Below are 22,998 nucleotides of genomic sequence, written 5' to 3'. Positions count from 1 at the left end.
ATTGTGGGCCGAAGGGCCTGTACTGCGCTGTATTGTTCTATGTTCTATGTAACCTAGATTGGGGCGGATGTTTGAGGGTAAATCAACATCTGACATGTGGGAGGCTTTCAAGTGTCAGTTGAAAGGAATTCAGGACCGGCATGTTCCTGTGAGGAAAAAGGATAAATACGGCAATTTTCAGGAACCTTGGATAACGAGAGATATTGTAGGCCTCGACAAAAAGAAAAAGGAGGCATTTGTCAGGGCTAAAAGGCTGGGAACAGACAAAGCCTGTGTGGAATATAAGGGGCGACCTGAGTTTAATCCGGACAAATGTGAGGTAATGCATTTTGGAAGGTCTAATGCAGGTAGGGAATATACAGTGAATGGTAGAACCTTGAAGAGTATTGAAAGTCAGAGAGATCTAGGTGTACAGGTCCACAGGTCACTGAAAGGGGCAACACAAGTGGAGAAGATAGTCAAGAAGGCATACGGCATGCTTGCCTTCATTGGCCGGGGCATTGAGTATAAGAATTGGCAAGTCACGTTGCAGCTGTATAGAACCTTAGTTAGGCCACATTTGGAGTATAGTGTTCAATTCTGATTGCCAAACTACCAGAAGGATGTGGAGGCTTTAGAGAGGGTGCAGAAGAGATTTACCAGAATGTTGCCTGGTATGGAGGGCATTAGCTATGAGGAGCGGTTGAACAAACTCGGTTCGTTCTCACTGGAACGACGGAAGTTGAGGGGCGACCTGATAGAGGTCTACAAAATTATGAGGGGCATAGACAGAGTGGATAGTCAGAGGCTTTTCCCCAGGGTAGAGGGGTCAATTACTAGGGGGCATAGGTTTAAGGTGCGAATGGCAATGTTTAGAGTAGATGTACGAGGCAAGTTTTTTTACACAGAGGGTAGTGGGTGCCTGGAACTCGCTACCGGAGGAGGTGGTGGAAGCAGGGACGATAGTGACATTTAAGGGGCATCTTGACAAATATATGAATAGGATGGGAATAGAGGGATACAAACCCAGCCCAGGGGATCTGTCCTCCCACTGGATTCACTCAGGAGTCGCAGGTGACCACGTCGGCGCCCACATCACCACCAGGACTGAGGCGATCGCGGTGGAGGGTCAAAGCCCCCGACAGACTGAATTTGTAATGTTTTTGTCACCCACACCGGACTTTTTTTTAACAGGGTGTGAATGTGGTAGACACCACTAGTGATATATTGTATGTATTACGGCACTGCCCGTATATTACAGGTATGACGGTAAATCTCTGCCTGCTGGCTCTGCCCAGCAGACGGCATATAAAAGTGTCTGCTCTCCTGCGCTGATTCCATTCTGGTTCCAGCTGCAGGAGGCACATCTTGTGCAATAAAACCTCGATTGTTTCACCATTCTCGTCTCGTGGTAATTGATGGTACATCAAGTACCCGAACGGGTGGCGGAGTGTGGCGACTAGAGGATTTTCACAGTAACTTCATTGCAGTGTTAATGTAAGCCGACTTGTGACTTATTATATTATTATTATTGTTACTTGACTGATCTATGGGACAGCTCTCCCAACAAACTTCACACTGACGTTAATGAGGAGGACTTTGCGGGCTTGGCTAGGCTGGGTGTGCCTGGGTCCTGTTTTGCATACGTCAATGCCACATGATCCACCTGGGTTTTTTTAATTTTTGCTTTTCAAATTGCAATTAATAAAACTGAGTGGCCATTTCAGAGGACAGTCAAGATTCAACATTGCTGTGGGTATGGAGTCACATGGAGGCCAGACCAGGTAAGGCTGGCAGATTTCCTTCGTCATCCAGATGGGCTTTTATAACAATTTAGTATTGATGGTTATCATCACTGAGGTTAACTTTTTAATTCCAGATTTAATTAATTAATTTAAATTCCTCCTGAGACTTGGGTGGGAATTGAACCCATTACCCAGAATTCTTTGCCCTGACCTCCTCATTATGCATCCTATAACATAGCCACCAGTTATTGTTCCATTCAAAATCCACTTCCAAATGCTGCCTGCCAGACTTTGATAATGAATCAGCAAGTCTACAGACAGATAAGGTTCCCTCCAAGTCACTCACCATCCTGACTTGGAAATATATCACCATTTCATCACTGTCGCTGGGTCAGAATCCTGAAAGTCCCCTCTCTAACAGCACTGTAGGTGTACCTACACCACATGGACTGCAACGGCTCAAGAAGGCAGCTCACCACCACCTTCTGAAGGGCAATTAGGGATGTCCTCCTATTTTCCCTTCTCTTACTGGGTCAGGAGGGGTCGCGAGAGAAGTTATGTGTTCTGGATGGGGATTCCCCCTTTGCCTCGCCATTCACCACGTGGTTGCGACTGGTCCGTGGGGGGGGTCTCTCTCTCTCCTGGTCGCTGGCTCCGCTCCCGAGCGCTTTCGTCTCCAACTCCGCGGGGGTGGGGGGTCGTCGCTGCTCCTCTCCTGCCGCCGCACTCACCTGCTGTCTTAGGCGCCTTGAACACACCCTGTTCAGGGCCCCTTGGACAATCACTACAGTAAAGGTTCGATATAAAGTAGTTGCTGAGCCATTTCTATATCAATCTGTTTGTGCAAAGTTTGCACATTCTTCCCGTGTCTGCGTGGATTTCCTTCGGGTCCACCAGTTTCCTCCCACAGTCCAAAGATGTGCAGATTAGGTGGATTGGCTATGCTAAATTACCCCTAGGTGGGATTGTGGGAATAGGGCGGGGGGATTGGGTCTGTGTAGAATGGTGCTCTTTCAAAGGGTCGGTTCAAATTCAATGGGTTAATTGGCATCCTTCTGCACTGTAGGGATTGTAATTTTCTAAGTATGGCAATTAACAACCTTGTTCCATTCTCCCCATGTTTGCGTGGGTTTTGCCCCCTCAACCCAAAAAGATGTGCAGGGTTGGTGGATTGGCCACGCTAAATTGCCCCTTAATTGGAAAAATAAATTGGATGCTCTAAATTTATTTTAAAAACCAATACCTTGTTCCTCGGCGAATTTCATAAGTAAGGCCATGGGGTCAGCTCCAGCAGAAAGAACAAAGATCAGGGGAGTAAAATGACTGGAAGCCTTGTAGCTGTGTTGAAGGTCAAAGGTTGGAGGCTCGATATAAGCAGCATCCATTTTCTCGGTGACAAATTGTTGGATGGCTGGAATCATCTATAGAATAAGAAACAGGAAATTGGCAAGAATTTCAGCAAATTAAACCACTGGACTCATTGGGAAAATATTCTTGTTTTTAACTGCCAATGAGAACAGATTCTATCAAATCTCTCTTCAATTTCCTTTGCACTAAGGAGAACAACCCCAGAACATGAGATGGCCATTTGGCCCATCAAACCTGCTCCACTATGCAGTTTGATCATGGCTAATCATCTACCTCAATGCTATTTTCCACACTAATCCCGTATCCCTTGATATCGTTGGTCTCCAGAAATCTATTGATCTCTGCCTTGAACATGCTTAATGATTGAGCATCCACAGCCGTCAAGAAAAGAGAATTCCAAAGGTTCACCACCCTCTAAGAGAAGAAACTCTTCCTCATCTCAGTCTTCAGTGATCTACTCCTTGTCCTGAGACTGTGTACCCAGACTGTGTAGACACTCCCCAGCCAGGGAAAACCTATCTACATCCACCCTGTAAGAGTTTTGCAGGTTTCAGTAAGATCATCTCTCATTCTTGGAAACTCAGGAATACAGACCCAGTCTCCTCAATCTCTTCTCATAAAATAACCCTGCCATCCCAGGGATTAGTCTGGTCAACTTCCATTGCACTCCCTGCATGGCAAGTATAAGGGGGCTAAAACTGTGCACAATACTCAATATACTCAATACTGCAGCTTCTCCAACCTAACCTTGTTCCTCAAATACCCCAACCCTGGAACCATTCTGATAAATCTCCTCTGCATCCTCTTAAGGACCCTCAGATCCTCCCTAAAATGTGGTGACTGGAACTAGACACAATACTCTAGTTAAGGCCTAACCAGAGCTTTACTAAAGTTCAGCGTAAATTGCCTGCTTTTTTATTCAATAACTCTAATAATGAACCCTAAATTCCAAATGCTTTGTTAACCACTCTCTCAATGTGTCCTGCCACCTTAAAAGTTTGATGCACATGAACCTCCAGGTCTCTCTGTCCCCACATATTCTTTTGAACGGTGCCATTAAGTCTATATCGTCTCTCCCTGTCCCTTCTGCCAAAATGCATCACCTTAGACTTCTATCCATTACATTTCATCTACCACTAGGCTGCCCATTCTGCTCGTCTATCTATGTCCTTTTGCAGTCGATTGGTATCATCCTCACTGCCACACCTCAAGTCGTATCATTAGCAAAGTTTGAAATTTTACTCTGTACTCCAATATCAGTTATTTATATATAATCACAAAAGCAGTGTTTCCAAAACTGACCAAATGTTTACCATCCTCCAGTCTGTTTTCTGTCCTTAAGCTAATTTTATATCTAATTTTACACTGTCCCTCCTATTCCATGAGCCTTCAGTTTTGTTAACCAGCTGTTTATATGTTAACCGCTGTTTTAGTTTGATATTCTTTCTTTGCCAGTCTTATTTTCCTCTTAATTTCCCATCACAACTTATTGTATTTGGTCTGATTCTCACTTGAACAATTCACCCGACATGCATCAAACACCATCTTTTTCTATGTAATATTTCCTATCTCCCTCTGAGGCACGATCAATTTGGCTGGAGACAAAGTTGAATTCAAACTGAGGCTTTATTAGTATCTGAAGTGTGGCCTCCTACAGCAGCTGACGAAATGGCTGCTAGCTGAAGGCCACGCTTATTTATAACCCGCCTCCTGGGCGGAGCTAGCATGCAGGGGCCCAGGTGAACCTGTAGTGCAGGTTCTACCGTACAACCCTTAATATAGGAACACAGTAGTTTACCACATTCACCCCCTGTTAAAATTGAGTCCGGCGGGGGTGGTGGATAACTATATACAATTCGCAATCTTCAATATTTACAGAACAGTGAAAAGAAATGTCTCTAGTCATCCGGTGGGCCGGTCAGAGGTTCAGCCGGTCCGGCGCCTTGATCGTCCTCTGGGATCGACGAAGTGGAGCGATGTTGGTGCTGCCGTGGTCAACGTTGACTCCGGGAGCGTGCCAAAATCCTCTTCATCAACGAGGGTGGGCAGGGGGAGGACGGACGGTCCTATTGGGGGTGATGGGGGCGGCGGGGGAGGGGAGGGTGATGCCGGGGGTGGTGTGGGGGTGGAACCTGCCGGTGCCAGGTCCCTGAGGGAGACGGTATCCTGGCGGCCGTCGGGGAACGCCACGTAGGCGTACTGTGGGTTTGCGTGGAGCAGGTGCACCCTTTCCACCAACGGGACCGCCTTGTGGAGCCGCACATGTTTACGGAGAAGCACGGTTCCCGGAGCTGTGAGCCAAGTTGGGAGTGATACCCCGGATGTGGACTTCCTGGGGAAGGCGAAAAGACGTTCATGCGGTGTATTGTTAGTAGCAGTGCAAAGTAATGAGCGAATGGAATGTAGTGAATCAGGGAGGACCTCTTGCCAGCGGGAGGCCGGGAGATTTCTGGACCGTAGGGCCAGCTGGACGGCCCACCATACCGTCCCATTCTCCCTTTCTACCTGTCCGTTTCCCCGGGGGTTGTAGCTCGTCGTTCTGCTGGAGGCGATACCCCTGCTGAGCAGGAACTGACGCAGCTCATCACTCATGAATGAGGATCCCCTGTTACTGTGGATGTAGGCGGGGAAGCCAAACAGAGTGAAGATAGAATTGAGGGCTTTAATGACGGTGGCAGACGTCATGTCGGGGGATGGCAAAGGGAAAACGGGAATATTCATCGATCACACTGAGGAAATACGTGTGCCGGTCAGAGGAGGGGAGGGTGCCTTTGAAATCCACGCTGAGGCATTCAAAGGGGCGGGAGGCCTTCACCAGGTGTGCACGGTCCGGCCGGTAGAAGTGCGGCTTGCACTCCGCACAGACCTGGCAGTCCTTGGTAATCGTCCTTACTTCCTCGACGGAGTAGGGCAAATTTTGTGCCTTAATGAAGTGGTACAACCGAGTAACCCCTGGGTGACAAAGGCTGTCGTGCTGGGTCCGGAGTCGGTCTACCTGTGCGCTGGCACATGTACCTCGGGATAGGGCATCTGAGGGCCCGTTGAGTTTACCGGGGCGATACTTAATCTCGTAGTTATAGGTGGAGAGCTCGATTCTCCACCGCAAGATTTTGTCATTTTTGATCTTGCCCCGCTGCGTGTTGTTGAACATGAAGGCTACTGACCGTTGGTCAGTGAGGAGAGTGAATCTCCTGCCGGCCAGGTAATGCCTCCAATGTCACACAGCCTCAACGATAGCCTGGGCCTCCTTTTCGATGGATGAGTGCCGAATTTCGGAGGCATGGAGGGTGTGGGAAAAGAATGCCACGGGCCTGCCTGTCTGGTTGAGGGTGGCGGCAAGGGCGACGTCCGATGCGTCGCTTTCTACTTGGAAAGGAAGTGTTTCATCTACAGCGTGCATTGTGGCCTTGGCAATATCAGCTCTGATCCGGGCGAAGGCCTGTTGGGCCTCTGCCGTCAGGAGGAAATGAGTGGACATAGTTTGGGACCCACTGATCGTAATACGAGTGTAGCGCACAAAGACTCCATGAGACGAATAGAGTGAAGTTGATGAGGCTTTATTAAGCGTGTCTGTTCCCCCGCAGCTCGATAGTAAACTGGCCTGCGGGGGAAGACTCCGGCTTCTTATACTCCGCCTTCAGGGCGGAGCTTGAGGTCAACGGCCAACCAGGACCCGGGATCTGTCAGCCAATGACATTAGGGCTTCCAGTCCCACATGACCCCCAATACATACTACCACATTCACCCCTTGTCAAAAATGAACCCGGCGGGGTGATGCTTCGTATGGTGGTAAGGGTTTACAGGGCTGGTCCTGGGAGGATAAAACATTCACATGGCAATACAGTATTGGACAATTTCGTCCTGTTGCAACTATTTACAGAGGGTATAGGAAGAAAAGCAAAATGTTCTTGTGAACAGTCCATATTTGTTTTACATCGACGCCACGAGTCGGTCGGGCGGTCTGGTCGTCCGTGTCGATCGCCTCGGCCCCGGCGGTGGTGGTGGTGCTTGTACCAGTGTTGTCGCCTCCAGGAGCCGTACGGTTTCAGCTGTTGGTGCAAAGGGGAGGGGGACTGATCCTCCTGGGAAGGGGGCGGTCGCAGGGTGCGGCGGTGGCAGGAAGGGGGGGGTTGGGTTGATGGTGTCGGGGGGGTGTGCGTGTTGCCGGCGGGCGCCAGATCCCGCAGGGAGACCGTGTCCTGTCGGCCGTCGGGGTACTCCACGTAGGCGTACTGGTGGTTCGCGTGGAGGAGGTGAACCCTTTCGACCAACGGGTCCGCCTTATGTGCCCGCACATGCTTTCGGAGCAGGATGGGTCCTGGGGCCGCCAGCCAGGTCGGCAGCGACGTTCCAGAGGAGGACCTCCTAGGGAAGACAAGGAGACGCTCATGCGGCGTTTGATTAGTGTTCGTACATAATAACGACCGGATGGAATGGAGAGCGTCCGGGAGGACCTCCTGCCACCTTGAAACTGGGAGGTCCCTGGACCGTAGGGCCAGTAGGACGGCCTTCCAGACCGTGCCGTTCTCCCTTTCTACTTGCCCGTTCCCCCGGGGGTTGTAGCTGGTCGTCCTGCTTGAGGCTATGCCCTTGCTGAGCAGAAACTGGCGCAGCTCGTCACTCATGAAAGAGGACCCCCTGTCGCTGTGGATGTATGCGGGGTAACCGAACAGTGTGAAGATGCTGTTCAGGGCTTTAATGACTGTGGCCGCGGTCATGTCAGAGCAGGGAATGGCAAAAGGGAAGCGGGAGTATTCGTCCATTGTATTATACAGTGAATGGTAGAACCCTCAAGAGTATTGAATATACAGTGAATGGTAGAACCCTCAAGAGTATTGACTATACAGTGAATGGTAGAACCCTCAAGAGTATTGAAAGTCAAAGAGATCTAGGAGTACAGGTCCACAGGTCATTGAAAGGGGCAACACAGGTGGAGAAGGTAGTCAAGAAGGCATACGGCATGCTTGCCTTCATTGGCCGGGGCATTGAGTATAAGAATTGGCAAGTCATGTTGCAGCTGTATAGAACCTTAGTTAGGCCACACTTGGAGTATAGTGTTCAATTCTGGTCGCCACACTACCAGAAGGATGTGGAGGCTTTAGAGAGGGTGCAGAAGAGATTTACCAGAATGTTGCCTGGTATGGAGGGCATAAGCTATGAGGAGCGATTGAATAAACTCGGTTTGTTCTCACTGGAACGAAGGAGGTTGAGGGGCGACCTGATAGAGGTATACAAAATTATGAGGGGCATAGACAGAGTGGATAGTCAGAGGCTTTTCCCCAGGGTAGAGGGGTCAATCACTAGGGGGCATAGGTTTAAGGTGAGAGGGGCAAGGTTTAGAGTAGATGTACGAGGCAAGTTTTTTACGCAGAGGGTAGTGGGTGCCTGGAACTCACTACCGGAGGAGGTAGTGGAAGCAGGGACGATAGGGACATTTAAGGGGCATCTTGACAAATATATGAATAGGATGGGAATAGAAGGATACGGACCCAGGAAGTGTAGAAGATTGTAGTTTAGTCGGGCAGTATGGTCGGCACGGGCTTGGAGGGCCGAAGGGCCTGTTCCTGTGCTGTACATTTCTTTGTTCTTTGTTCTTTGTTCCACTACGTTAAGAAAATATGCGTTGCGGTCGGTGGAGGGGAGGGGCCCTTTGAAATCGAGACTGAGGCGCTCGAAAGGGTGGGAAGCCTTAATCAGGTGCGCTCCATCTGGCCTGAAAAAATGCGGCTTGCATTCCGCGCAGATGTGGCAGTCCCTCGTGACTGTACGGACCTCCTCTAAGGAGTATGGGAGATTGCGGGACTTGATGAAGTGGTAAAACCGAGTGACCCCCGGGTGGCAGAGGTCCTCGTGGAGGGTTTGGAGGTGGTTAATTTGTACGTTGGCACATGTGCCGCGGGATAGGGCATCGGACGGCTCGTTCAGCTTTCCGGGACGATACATGATCTCGTAGTTGAAGGTGGAGAGCTCGATCCTCCACCTTAAGATCTTGTCGTTTTTGATTTTGCCCCGCAGTGCATTATCGAACATGAAGGCTACCGACCGTTGGTCGGTGAGGAGAGTGAATCTCCTGCCGGCCAGGTAATGCCTCCAATGTCGCACAGCTTCCAATATGGCTTGGGCTTCCTTTTCTACTGAAGAGTGGCGGATTTCTGAGGCGTGGAGGGTCCGGGAGAAAAAGGCCACGGGTCTGCCCGCTTGGTTAAGGGTGGCCGCTAGAGCTACGTCGGAGGCGTCGCTCTCGACCTGGAAGGGGAGGGACTCGTCGATGGCGCGCATCGTGGCCTTTGCGATATCCGCTTTGATGCGGCTGAAGGCCTGGCAAGCCTCTGTCGACAGAGGGAAGGTCGTGGTCTGTATTAGGGGGCGGGCCTTGTCTGCGTACTGGGGGACCCACTGGGCGTAGTATGAAAAGAACCCCAAGCAGCGTTTCAGGGCTTTTGGGCAGTGCGGGAGGGGAAATTCCATGAGTGCGCGCATACGTTCGGGGTCGGGGCCTATTATCCCATTGCGTACTATGTAGCCCAGAATGGCTAGCCGGTCGGTGCTAAAAACGCACTTGTCCTCGTTGTACGTGAGGTTCAAGGCTTTGGCGGTCTGGAGGAATTTCTGGAGGTTGGCGTCGTGGTCCTGCTGATCGTGGCCGCAGATGGTTACATTGTCGAGATACGGGAATGTGGCCCGCAACCCATGTTGATCAACCATTCGGTCCATCTCCCGTTGGAAGACCGAGACCCCGTTTGTGACGCCAAAAGGGACCCGTAGGAAATGGTATAATCGCCCGTCTGCCTCGAAGGCTGTGTACTTGCGGTCACTTGGGCGGATGGGGAGCTGATGGTAGGCGGACTTGAGGTCCACGGTGGAGAAGACTTTATATTGGGCAATCCGATTGACCATGTCGGATATGCGGGGGAGAGGGTACGCGTCTAGTTGTGTGTACCTGTTGATGGTCTGGCTATAGTCAATGACCATCCTTTGTTTCTCCCCTGTCTTCACTACTACCACCTGCGCTCTCCAGGGACTATTGCTGGCCTGGATTATGCCCTCCTTTAGTAGCCGCTGGACTTCGGACCGAATGAAGGTCCGGTCCTGGGCGCTGTACCGTCTGCTCCTATTGGCGACGGGTTTGCAATCCGGGGTGAGGTTCGCAAACAAGGACGGGGGTTGCACTTTGAGGGTTGTGAGGCCGCAGATAGTGAGTGGGGGTATGGGGCCGCCGAATTTGAACGTAAGGCTCTGTAGATTACATTGGAAATCTAATCCCAGCAAGGTGGGGGCACAGAGTTGGGGAAGGACGTTAAGTTTGTAGTTTTTGAACTCCCTCCCCTGCACCGTAAGGGTAACTATGCAGAATCCCTGGATCTGTACGGAGTGGGATCCTGCAGCTAGGCAAATCTTTTGTGCGCTGGGATAGGTGGTCAAGGAACAGCGTCTTACCGTGTCGGGGTGTATAAAGCTTTCCGTGCTCCCGGAGTCGACTAGGCATGGCGTCTCATGGCCGTTTATTAGGACCGTTGTCGTCGTCGTCTGGAGTGTCCGGGGCCAAGCCTGATCGAGCGTAATCGAAGCGAGCCGTGGTTGTAGTAGTGGAGTGGGGTCCGTTGTTGCCGTCCAAGATGGCGTCGGGGATGAACAAAATGGCCGCCCCCATACATCGCACGTGGCTGGGGGGTCACAAGATGGCGGGGGGGTGGACAAAATGGCCGCCCCCATGCGTCGTACAGGTCTGGGGCGGTCCAAGATGGCGGCGCCCCTCCTCCCCTCATGGTGGTCGGGACCCAAAATGGCGGTGGCTGCGGGTCGCACATCGGCGCCCCTCCTCCCCTCGTGGTGGTTGGGACCCAAAATGGCGGCGTCTGCGGGTCGCACATGGTGTGCTGGGGGGGCTGGGGAGCACTAGGACCGCGAGCGCTAGGGCCGCGCGGAGCTCCCTCACCGCGAGCGCTAGGACCGCGAGCGCTAGGACCGCGCGGAGCTCCCTCACCGGGGACAGCGGTGGTCGGGGCCCAAGTCGGCGGCGCCGGCGGATCAGGCGTGGGGCCGCGAGGAACTCCCTCACCGGGGACAGCGGTGGTCGGGGTCCAAGTAGGTGGCGCCGGCGGGTCATGCGTGGGGCGCTGGACGGGGGTTAGGGTGGCGTTAGGGACGCGAAAAACTCCCTCCTCTCCGTGGAGAGTGTTGGCCGGGACCCAAAGCGGTAGCGCCGGCGGCGGGTCATACATGGGCTGCGGGGAGGGGGGTTGGGGAGCGTAGGTGGCGTGCAGGGCTCCCAGTTCTCCCGGGACCGCGGTGGTCGGGACCCAGAGCGGCTGCGCCTGCGGGTCGTACATGGCGTGCTGGGGGGGTTGGGGAGCATAGACTGCTTGCAGGGCTCCCTGTGCTCCCGGGACGGCGGTGACCACGCGGGACCGGCACACAACCGCATAATGGCCCTTTTTCCCGTAGCTTTTGCAGATGGCTGCGCGGGCCGGACAGCGCTGTCGGGGGTGTTTCGCCTGGCCGCAGAAATAACAGCGGGCGCCCCCGGTGCGACTCGGCGTTTGGACCGCGCAAGCCTGTGGGGTGTCCGGGGGGGGTAGGGGGTTTGCCGCGACGGGTACGTACGGGGCCCAATGGCCTGCCGCGCGGTCGGGGCCGTAGGCGCGGGTATTACGCGCGGCCACGTCTAGGGAGGCTGCTAGGGCCCGTGCCTCTGAGAGTCCTAGCGACTCTTTTTCTAGAAGTCTTTGGCGGATTTGGGAGGATTGCATACCTGCCACAAAAGCATCGCGCATTAACATGTCCGTGTGTTCGTTTGCGTTCACCGACGGGCAGCTGCAGGCTCGTCCCAAAATCAGCAGCGCGGCGTAGAACTCGTCCATCGATTCTCCGGGACCTTGCCATCTCGTCGCGAGCTGGTAGCGAGCGTAGATTTGGTTAACTGGGCGAACGTAGAGACTTCTGAGTGCTGCGAACGCCGGCTGGAAATCGTCGGTGTCTTCAATGAGGGTGAAAATCTCCGTGCTCACCCTCGAGTGCAGGACCTGCAGTTTTTGTTCGTCTGAGACTCGGCCGGTGGTCGTTCTGAGGTAGGCCTCGAAGCAAGTCTGCCAGTGTTTGAAGGCTGCTGCCGCGTTCACTGCGTGGGGGCTGATCCTCAGGCATTCTGGAATGATCCTGAGCTCCATAGTCCTTTTTAGGCACGCTTAATAAATTGTAGCGCACAAAGACTCCATGAGACGAATAGAGTGAAGTCGATGAGGCTTTATTAAGCGTGTCTGTTCCCCCGCAGCTCGATAGTAAACTGGCCTGCGGGGGAAGACTCCGGCTTCTTATACTCCGCCTTCAGGGCGGAGCTTGAGGTCAATGGCCAACCAGGACCCGGGATCTGTCAGCCAATGACATTAGGGCTTCCAGTCCCACATGACCCCCAATACATACTACCACAACGAGAAGAACCCCAGGCAGCGTTTGAGGGCATTGGGGCAGTGGGGGTGGGGAAGCTCCATGAGGGGGCGCATGCGGTTGGGATTGGGCCCCAGAACTCCGTTCTGGACCACGTAGCCGAGGATGGCTAAGCGGTTTGTACGGAACACACACTTCTCCTTGTTGTACGTGAGGTTGAGGAGAGTAGCGGTGCAGAGAAATTTAGCAAGGTTGGCGTCGTGGTCCTGCTGATCATGGCCGCAGATGGTCACATTGTCTAGGTACGGAAACGTGGCCCGCAAGCCGTACCGGTCGACCATTTGGTCCATCTCCCTTTGGAAGACAAAAACCCCATTGGTGACGCCGAAGGGGACCCTAAGGAAGTGATATAGACGGCGTCTGCCTCGAAGGCGGTGTATGGCCGGTCCGATTTACGGATGGGGAGCTGGTGGTAAGCGGATTTCAGGTCCACCGTTGAGAAGACCCGGTACTGTGCAATCTGGTTAACCATGTCAGATATGCGTGGGAGGGGGTACGCGTCGAGCTGCGTGTACCTGTTGATGGTCTGGCAGTCGTCCACGACCATTCGATTTTTCTCCCCAGACTTAACCACTACCACTTGAGCTCTCCAGGGGCTGTTGCTGGCCTCGATGACTCCCTCCTGAAGCAACCGCTGGACCTCGGACCTGATGAAGGCCTTATCCTGGGTGCTGTACCGTCTGCTCCTGGTGGCGACGGGTTTGCAATCTGGAGTTAGATTGGCAAAGAGGGAAGGGATATCGACCTTTAGGGTCGCGAGGCCGCACACAGTGAGGGGTGGTAAAGATCCGCTGAATTTAAGGGTCAGGCACTGGAGGTTGTGCTGAAAGTCCAGGCCGAGGATAAGTGCAGCGCAGAGGTTAGGGAGGACGTAGAGGTGAAAACCGTGGAACTCAACGCCTTGGACTGTGAATGTGACCGTGCAGTACCCCCGGATCACTACGCAATGAGATCCGGAGGCCAGGGAGATACTTTGATTGGTAGGGTAAATGCTCCCTGAAGGGAGCATTTGTATTTGGATGTACAAAGCTCTCGGTGCTCCTGGAGTCCAGTAGCAGGAGGTCACGTAGCCGTTGACTTTCATGCTGGTGGATGCGTTGGTCAGAGTGTGTGGTCTGGACTGGTTGATTACCATGGATGCGAGTCGTGGTTGTTCGTCGGGTAGTGAGGCGGCCGCTGCGTCAGGGTCCTGAAACGCCGTTGGTCTCCATGTGCTGCGGGGTGGACAAGATGGCGGCGCCCGGAGGTTCTGGCGGCGCCCATGGAACGCATGTTGCGGGGGTGGAGCAAGATGGCGGCACCCATGAAACGCACGTGTTATGCGGGGAGAAGATGGCGGCGCCCATTGCTCGCACATGGCCTGGGGAGGAGGGGAGGATAGCGATGCCCATTGTCCGTGACCGGGGGGGGGGCGACCGCTGCCGCGGAGCGGGCCTGGTGCGGGGAAGAAGATGGCGGCGCCCATTGCTCGCACATGGCCTGGGGAGGAGGGGAGGATAGCGGCGCCCATTGTCCGTGACCCGGGGGGGGTGGGGGCGACCGCTGCGGCTGAGCGGGCCTGGCACACCGCTGCGTAGTGGCCCTTCTTCCCGCAGGCCTTACAAAGGGCAGCGCGGGCCGGGCAGGGTTGGCGGGGGTGTCTTTGTTGGCTGCAAAAATAGCATCGGGGCCCCCCGGAGATCACCGGCTGGCGCATAGCGCAGGCGTACTGGGTGGGTAGCGCCCCCGCTGAGGCGGCTGCCTGTGGGGCCCATGAAGCGTAGGAGGCGTGGGCCGCGCGGTTGGGGGCTTAGGACTGTACATTGCGCAGGGCGACCGTCATGGAAAACGCTAGTGTTTTAGTCTCTGCGAGGTCGTGCGTGGCCCCTTCTAGGAGCCGCTGCCTGATCACATCGGACCCAATCCCAGTTACAAAAGCGTCCCTCATAAGGAGATCTGAGTGCTCCTTAGCTGTAACGTCCTGGCAGTCATAGTCCTGAACTAGTAGGATTAGGGCCCTGCAGAAGTCCTCGATTGACTCACCAGGTAGTTGAGTACGCGTTGCGAGCGCGTGTCTGGCGAAGAGCGTGTTCGTCTTCTGCTCATAACTCTCTTTTGAGTCGAGTCATAGCGTCAGCGTAATTGGGCGCATCCTGGATCAGCGGGAAGATTTTGGAGCTGAGTCTGGAGTACAAGATTTGAATCTTCTGAGCCTCTGGAACAGGGGTCGGCGCCGCGTTGATATACACTTCAAAACAAGCTAGCCAGTGCTGAAAGTCCTTTCTGGCATCGCTTGCGTGTGGATCCAGCTGCAGTCGATCTGGTTTAATCCGGACGTCCATCTTCTGAATCAGATACTAATAAATTGAGGCACGATCAATTTGGCTGGAGACGAAGTTGAATTCAAACTGAGGCTTTATTAGTATCTGAAGTGTGGCCTCCTACAGCAGCTGACAAAATGGCTGCTAGCTGAAGGCCACGCATATTTATATCCCGGCTCCTGGGCGGAGCTAGCATGCAGGGGCCCAGGTGAACCTGTAGTGTGGGTTCTACCGTACAACCCTTAATATAGGAACACAGTGGTTTACCACACCCTCATCATCCACAGAGCACTGTCTTTGGTTCATAAGAACATAAGAACTAGGAGCAGGCCCTTCGAGTCTGCCCCGCCATTCAATGAGATCACGGCTGATCTTTTGTGCACATTTCCTCTTTAAAGATCACCCATTGTTCCGGTCCAGTTTTTCTTATTAGTCTGTGGTTCCATTTACTCTTTCATCCCATTGAAGTTAGGTCTCTTCCAATTTAGATGTTCTTCTTTAGCTTCTGTCTTGCTCTTCTCCATTTCTAATCTTAGGATACGATGATCAATCTTCCCCAAGTTTCCCCACAGACATTTAACGGTACGATAGCACAGTGGGCGGTATGGTAGCACAGTGGTTAGTACAGTTGCTTCACAGCGCCAGGGTCCCAGGTTCGATTATCAGCTTGGGTCACTGTCTGTGAGAAATCTGCACGTTCTCCCCGTGTCTGCGTGGGTTTCCTCCGGGTACTCCGGTTTCCTCCCACAGTTCAAAGATGGGCAGGTTAGATGGATTGGCCATGCTAAATTGCCCGTAGTGTCCAAAAAGGTTAGACGGGTTACTGGGTTACGGGGATAGGGTGGAGATGTGGATTTAGGTTGTGTGCTCTTTCCAAGGGCCGGTGCAGGCTCAATGGGCTGAATGGCCTCCTTCTGCACTGGAAATTCTATAATCTTGTTTCCCAGCAGCAGATCCAGCAATGCCACCTTCCTTATAAATTTAGGGTACCAAATTATTTTTTTCCAATTAAGGGACCAATCCACCTAACCTGCACATCTTTGGGTTGTGGGGGTGAGACCCACGCAGACACGGGAAGAATGTGCAAACTCCACACAGAGAGTGACCCAGGGCCGGGATCGAACCAGGATCCTCAGGGCTATTGGCAGCAGTGCTAAACACTGCAATGTCACCTTTCTAATTGGACCATGAACACATTGATTAAGAGAGTTCTCCTGAGCACATTTCAGAACAATCTCCCCCTCCTTTTCTTATACTCTAATATAATCCCAATTGATATTTGAGTCCTCAACGTTCCCCAATATCACCACTCGATAGTTATAGTTTTACAGTAGAGAAAGAGGCCCTTCGGCCCATGTGTCTTGCTCCATCTCTGACATTTTCCTGTAGATTTGCTCTTCTATCTACCTCTCACTATTTGGAGGCCTATAAAATCCTCACTGTGGTGTGATCATATCCCTTTTGCTCTGACTTGCCCCCTCAAGGAAATCCTCATTTTTCAACCCTACAGGATCTTCCCACACCATTTCCCTTTGTTCCTTCCCTACCTTTTCAGAATACCTTATGTCCTCACTAATTTTAAGTCACATTTCCATTATTACCCCAACATTGTGGGCGTGATTCTCTCAGCCCAGGCTGGGCCGGAGAATCGCCGGGATGGGCGCGAATCGCGGCATGCCGCCCCAACGCCGGTCCACCGTTTGGTATGGTGCCGGTTGGGGGCCGCTCTATGCAGCCCCCCCCCCCCCGGCGATTCTCTGCCCGCGATGGGCCGAGCGGCCACGCAAAAAACACGAGCCCCGCCGGCGCCATTCACACCTGCTCTTAGGACCTCGATGTGCATGCATCCGGGGTCGCCTGGTTGGGGAGGGTGTCTGAACCCAGTGTGGTGGGGGGGGGGGGGGGAGCTCTGCTGTGGGCTGGCCTCTCGGGGTTGGGGGCCTCTTTTGTTCCGCGCCGGCCCCTGTAGCCCTACACTATGTTGCGTCAGGGACGGCGCGGAGAAGGGATCCACTGCGCATGCGCGCATTTGTGCTGGTCCCACTGCGCATGCATAGATCCGCGGCGACCATCTGACACCAGGAATCGGCAGCTGGAGCGGCGTGGGTTGCTCCAGTGCCGTGCTCGCCCCCTGTAGAGGTCAGAAACGCTGCTCCTGAGGCCACGTTGAAGCCGTCGAGAAAGGCGACGGCATTTACAACGGCATCAACACTTAGCCTCAGGATCAGAGAATCCCGCCCCGTATTCCCACATCATGGGTTGGATTCTCCACTATCGGGATTCTCTGTTACCCTGGCAGCTCACCCACGCCCGGGGATTTCCCGACGAGTGGGGCTGCCCACAATGGGAAACCCCATTACCGGCTGGCGGGACGGAGAATCCCGCAGCCGGCGGGGACACGCACCAGAAAATTGGTGAGGCGGGACGGAGAATCCCGCCCCATATTTCTGTAGCTCCCCAACCTTATTCACCACAATTTGTGCAATACACACATGCATTCAAAACCTGTCTTTGTATTCCTGATAGGAGGTCAATTGGCTGGACGGCTGGTTTAGATACGGAGCGACCCCAACAGCGTGGGTTCAATTTGCGTTCTTCATGAAGGCTCCACCTTCTCAACCTTGTTCCTCGCTTGAGTGTGGTGACCCTAAGATTAAATCACCACCAGTCAGCTTTCTCTTTCTCTGAAAGGAGAAAGCAGCCTCTGCTCCTTTGGACTATGGCAACTATCAGTCCTTCTGCCTGATATGGCGTCACTTTCTTCTCTTCTATCACACACTCTCACTCCTTTATGCACGTTCCTCCTCTTTTCTACATGCATATTGCTGGTGCGCACACTGCTGTCAATTTAGTTCAAACCATCCGAACCACACTACTAAATCTCTCTGTGAAGACATTGGTTCCAGTTCCCTTGACTTGCAATTCATCCCTTTTGAAGTCATTCTTTCCTTCCCCAGAAAGTGGTCCCAATGCTCCAGGAATCCCTCCACATCAAGCCATCCATGGATCCTCTTATTTCTACTCCTTCTTTCCCCAGTACTCATGTCAGTGCCCCACGAATCATAATCACTTCTTCCCATTCTTTGAGCCATGTGTTTGATTGTCTAATCTCCTTGAATTTAGACAATTGGCTCATGGCTCAGAAAACAATCCAATGACGATTATCTTTGATGTTCCTGCATTTTAATCTGGATCCTAACTCTTCAAACTCTCTCAGCAAAATATAATTCCTGGTTCTACCTACATCACTGGGACATTGGGGAGAGCAATGGCAGATTAAATTTAATCCTGATAAGTGTGAGGTGATGTGTTTTGGGAGGTCTAATAAGGATAGGACATGAATAGTGGGTCCTTAGCGAATATTGAGGAACAAAAGGAACAACCCCATGAATCCCTGAAGGTATAAAAGCAAATTACTGCGGATGCTGGAATCTGAAACGAAAGAGAAAATGCTGGAAAATCTCAGCAGGTCTGGCAACATCTGTAGGGAGAGAAAAGAGCTAACGTTTCGAGTCCGATTACTTTTTGTCAAATCCCTGAAGGTGGCAGCATAGGTGGTGAAGAAGGCATACGGAATGCCTGCCTTCATTAGCCGTGGCATAGAATAAAGGCATAGCCGTGGCAAAGAATACAATAACATTGGTTAGGCCACAGGTATAATATTCTGTGCAGTTCTGGTTGCCACACCATTGGAAGGAGGTGATTGCACTGGAGAGAGTGCAGAGGAGATTCACCAGGATGTTGCCTGGGATGGAAAGTTTCAGCTATGAGGAGAGACAGGAGCAGAGGAGACTGAGGGGGGGGGGGGGATCTGATAGAGGTATACAAAATTATGAAATGCATAAATAAGATTGGAAGAATCTTTTCCCCATGGCTGAGGTGTCCAAGACCAGAGGACATAGGTTTAAGGTGAGGAATAAGTGGTTTAGAGGGAACCTGAGGAAACATTTTTTCACCAGAGGGTGGTGGAAATACGGAACGCGCTGCCAGAGGGTGGTGGAGGCAGCTACTCTTACACCATAAGAACATAAGAACTAGGAGCAGGAGTAGGCCATCTGGCCCCTCGAGCCTGCTCCACCATTCAATGAGATCATGGCTGATCTTTTGTGGACTCAGCTCCACTTTCCGGCCCGAACACCATAACCCTTAATCCCATTATTCTTCAAAAAACTATCTATCTTTATCTTAAAAACATTTAATGAAGGAGCCTCAACTGCTTCACTGGGCAAGGAACTCCATAGATTCACAACCCTTTGGGTGAAGAAGTTCCTCCTAAACTCAGTCCTAAATCTACTTCCCCTTATTTTGAGGCTATGCCCCCTAGTTCTGCTTTCACCCGCCAGTGGAAACAACCTGCCCGCATCTATCCTATCTATTCCCTTCATAATCTTATATGTTTCTATAAGATCCCCCCTCATCCTTCTAAATTCCAACGGGTACAGTCCCAGTCTACTCAACCTCTCCTCGTAATCCAACCCCTTCAGCTCTGGGATTAACCTAGTGAATCTCCTCTGCACACCCTCCAGTGCCAGTATGTCCTTTCTCAAGTAAGGAGACCAAAACTGAACACAATACTCCAGGTGTGGCCTTACTAACACCTTATTCAATTGCAGCATAACCTCCCTAGTCTTAAACTCCATCCCTCCAGCAATGAAGGACAAAATTCCATTTGCTTTCTTAATCACCCGTTGCACCTGTAAACCAACTTTTTGTGACTCATGCACTAGCACACCCAGGTCTCTCTGCATAGCAGCATGTTTTAATATTTTATCATTTAAATAATAATCCCTTTTGCTGTTATTCCTACCAAAATGGATAATCTCACATTTGTCAACATTGTATCCCATCTGCCAGACCCTAGCTCATTCACTTAGCCTATCCAAATCCCTCTGCAGACTTCCAGTATCCTCTGCACTTTTTGCTTTACCACTTATCTTAGTGTCGTCTGCAAAAGTGGTCACATTGCACTTGGTCCCCAACTCCAAATCATCTATGTAAGAAGCATCTGGATAAGCACTTAAATTGCCACGTGTTACGACACCCTGGGCGAGTACGTAGTCAGTTCTAACCTCACAGATCCTGGAGTCCCAATATAAGTCAATTAACCAATAATTTGTGTATTTTCCTGAGATCTTTAACCCTTGACTGCTCCAATGAGTTACAGGTACCAGACTTGTCGGTAAAATATTAACAAACTGGTTATTTTCTAATGAGAGAAAAAGATGAACATATAATGGAAATTATAGAACAATGATCTACTAGTTAATCAATTCCTAAAGCCCCGTCCGCACCCTCCACCCAGACACACACAAGGTGAAGGAGATAGGAAAGTTAAAAAGATGACAGGGGTTAAGAGAGATTTGAGGATCTTCGCTGCTGAGGTTTAGGTCCCTGTAGGCCGTGATCTCTTCAGAATGTGAGGTGTTGCAAACCATTGGTGAGTTCGGATCTTTTAAGGACTACCATCCATGAGATCTCCCAGACTGTAGGTATTCCTCTGAGGAATTGTCTTCACACAGGAGATTCAGGTGTGTGTAATTCTGTCATGCGACCACCAGATGGACTCTTAGTCTCCCTTAGATATCACTGGAGTTTTCCACCTGAGAGTTTACAATAGATTTTAAATCCACTCTGCCACTCAACTGCTTGTCTGATCTCTGTGCAGAGATCCTGGCTGTACAAGAAGGATGGGTTGCATCTAAACTCGAGGGGCACCAATATCCTGGCTGGGAGGTTTGCTCGTGTCACTCAGGAGGATTTAAACTAGTATGGCGGGGGATGGGAACCAGAGCGTTAGCTGAGAATGTGTCATAACTGGAAATAGAGAAGAAAAGTAAGAGAACAACATCATCCTCAGGCAGAACAAAAAAAGTGACAAGTGTGAGAAGGGAGGTGGTCAATGCAGAACTGAGGATTTGTACCTTAATGCACACAGTATACGGAACAAGGCAAATGAGCTTGTTGCGCACATTGAAATTGGCCGGTACGATGTTGTGGGCATCACCGAGATGTGGCTGCAAGGGGATTAGGGCTGGGATCTAAATATACAAGGATATGTGTCCTATCGAAAGGACAGGCAGATGGGCAAAGGGGACGGGGTTGCATTGTTTGTAAGGAATGAAGTTAAATTGATAGCAAGGAGCGATATAGGATCAGAAGGCATAGAATCTCTGTTGGTAGAGTTGAGGAATCTCAAAGGTAAAAAGACCCTGATGGGAGTTATGTACAGGCCCCCTAGCAGTAGTCAGGGTGTGGGGCAGTAAATAAATCAGGAGATCGAGAAAGCATGTAAAAAAGGCAATATCACAATAATCATGGGGGACTTCAATGTGCAGGTGGACTGGGAAAATCAGGTTGGTAGAGGATCCCAAGAAAAGGAATTTGTGGAATGTTTAAGAAATGTTTTTTTTGGAGCAGTTTGTGGTAGAGTCCACTAGGGAACAGGCAATTCTGGATTTGGTGATGTGCAATGAGGCAGACTTGATTAGGGAACTTAAGGTGAAGGAACCTTTAGGGAGCAACGACCACAATATGATAGAATTTACCCTGTAGTTTGAGAGGGAGAAGCTGTAATCAGATGTAACAGTATTACAATTAAATAAGGGTAACTACAAAGACATGAGGGCGGAGCTGGCCAGAGTTGATTGGAAAAGAAGACTAGCAGGGAAGACAGTGGAACAGCAATGGCACGGGTTTTTGGGGGTTATTCAGGACGCACATCAGAAATTCATCCCAAGGAGGAGGAAACATGCTAAGGGCAGGACAAAGCATCCATGGTTGACGAGGGAAGTCAAGGACAGCATGACATCAAAAGAAAAATCATACAAAGTGGCGACAATTAGTGGGAAGCCAGAGGATTGGGAATCCTTTAGAAGCGAGCAGAGGACAATTAAAAAAGCAATAAGGGGAGAGAAGATGAAATATGAGTGCAAGTTAGCTAGTAATATAAAATAAGATAGGAAGAGTTTCTTTCACTATATAAAAGGTAAGAGAGAGGCAAAACAGACATTGGACCACTGCAAAACATGGCTGGAGAAGTAATAATAGGAAATAGGAAATAAAGAAATGGCAGATGAACTGAATAGTTACTTTGCATCAGTCTTCATGGAAGACACCAGTGGGATGCCAGAGCCCCAGGAGAATCAGGGGGCAGAGATGAGTGCAGTGGCCATCACTAAGGAGAAGGTTCTGGGGAAACTGAAAGGTCTGAAGGTGGATGCGTCACCTGGACCAGATGGACCACATCCCAGGGTCTAAAAGAGATAGTTGAGGAGATTGTGAAGGCATTGGTGGTGATCTTTCAGGAGTCACTGGAGCCAGGAAGGATCCAAAGGACTGGAAAGTGGCTAATGTAACACCACTGTTTAAGAAGGGAGGGAGGCAGAGACGGGAAATTATAGGCCGGTTAGCCTGACTTGGGTCATTGGTAAGATTTTAGAGTCCGCTATTAAAGATGAGATCGCGGAGTACTTGGAAGTGCATGATAAAGTAGGACTGGGTCAGCACGGCTTTGTCAAAGGTAGGTCATGTCTGACAAATCTGTTAGCGTTCTTTGAGGAGGTAACAAGGAAGTTAGACAAAGGAGAACCAGTGATTTATTTAGATTTTCAGAAGGCCTTTGACAAGGTGCCGCATAGGAGACTGGCAAATAAGTTAAACGCCCATGGTGTTAAGGGTAAGATCCTGGCATGGATAGAGGATTGACTGACTGGCAGAAGGCAGAGAGTGGGGATAAAGGGGTCTTTTTCAGGATGGCAGCCGGTGACTAGTGGTGTGCCTCAGGGGTCTGTGCTGGGACCACAACTTTTCACAATATACATTAATGATCTGGAAGAAGGAACTGAAGGCACTGTTGCTAAGTTTGCAGATGATACAAAGATCTGGACAGGTCGTATTGAGGAAGCAAGGGGGCTGCAGAAGGATTTGGACAGGTTAGGAGAGTGGGCAAAGAAGTAGCAGATGGAATATAATGTGGAAAAGTGTGAGGTTATGTACTTTGGAAGGAGAAATTTAGTCATAGATTATTTTCTGAATGGGGAAATACTTCGGAAATCAGAAGCACAAAGGGACTTGGGAGTCCTTGTTCACGATTCTCTGAAGGTTAACATGCAGGTTCAGTCGGCAGTTAGGAAGGCAAATGCAATGTTAGCATTCATGTCAAG

At 51.1% G+C, this 22,998-nt stretch overlaps 1 protein-coding gene across 1 annotated transcript in view; it reads right to left on the bottom strand.

Moving 5' to 3' along the window:
• Positions 1 to 22,998, bottom strand: part of LOC140388180 (dynein axonemal heavy chain 3-like) — a 1,528,048-nt gene that overhangs the window by 267,311 nt on the left and 1,237,739 nt on the right. The window contains exon 68 of the mRNA XM_072471941.1: positions 2,968 to 3,145. Within this exon, the coding sequence (XP_072328042.1) occupies positions 2,968 to 3,145 (178 nt within the window). The remainder of the gene's footprint in view (positions 1 to 2,967; positions 3,146 to 22,998) is intronic.

Source organism: Scyliorhinus torazame, chromosome 13, assembly GCF_047496885.1.
Source record: "Scyliorhinus torazame isolate Kashiwa2021f chromosome 13, sScyTor2.1, whole genome shotgun sequence".
In the NCBI taxonomy this organism is placed as follows: domain Eukaryota; kingdom Metazoa; phylum Chordata; class Chondrichthyes; order Carcharhiniformes; family Scyliorhinidae; genus Scyliorhinus; species Scyliorhinus torazame.
The sequence above is the reverse complement of the archived record's forward strand: the minus strand, read 5'-3'. Positions and strand labels throughout refer to the sequence as shown.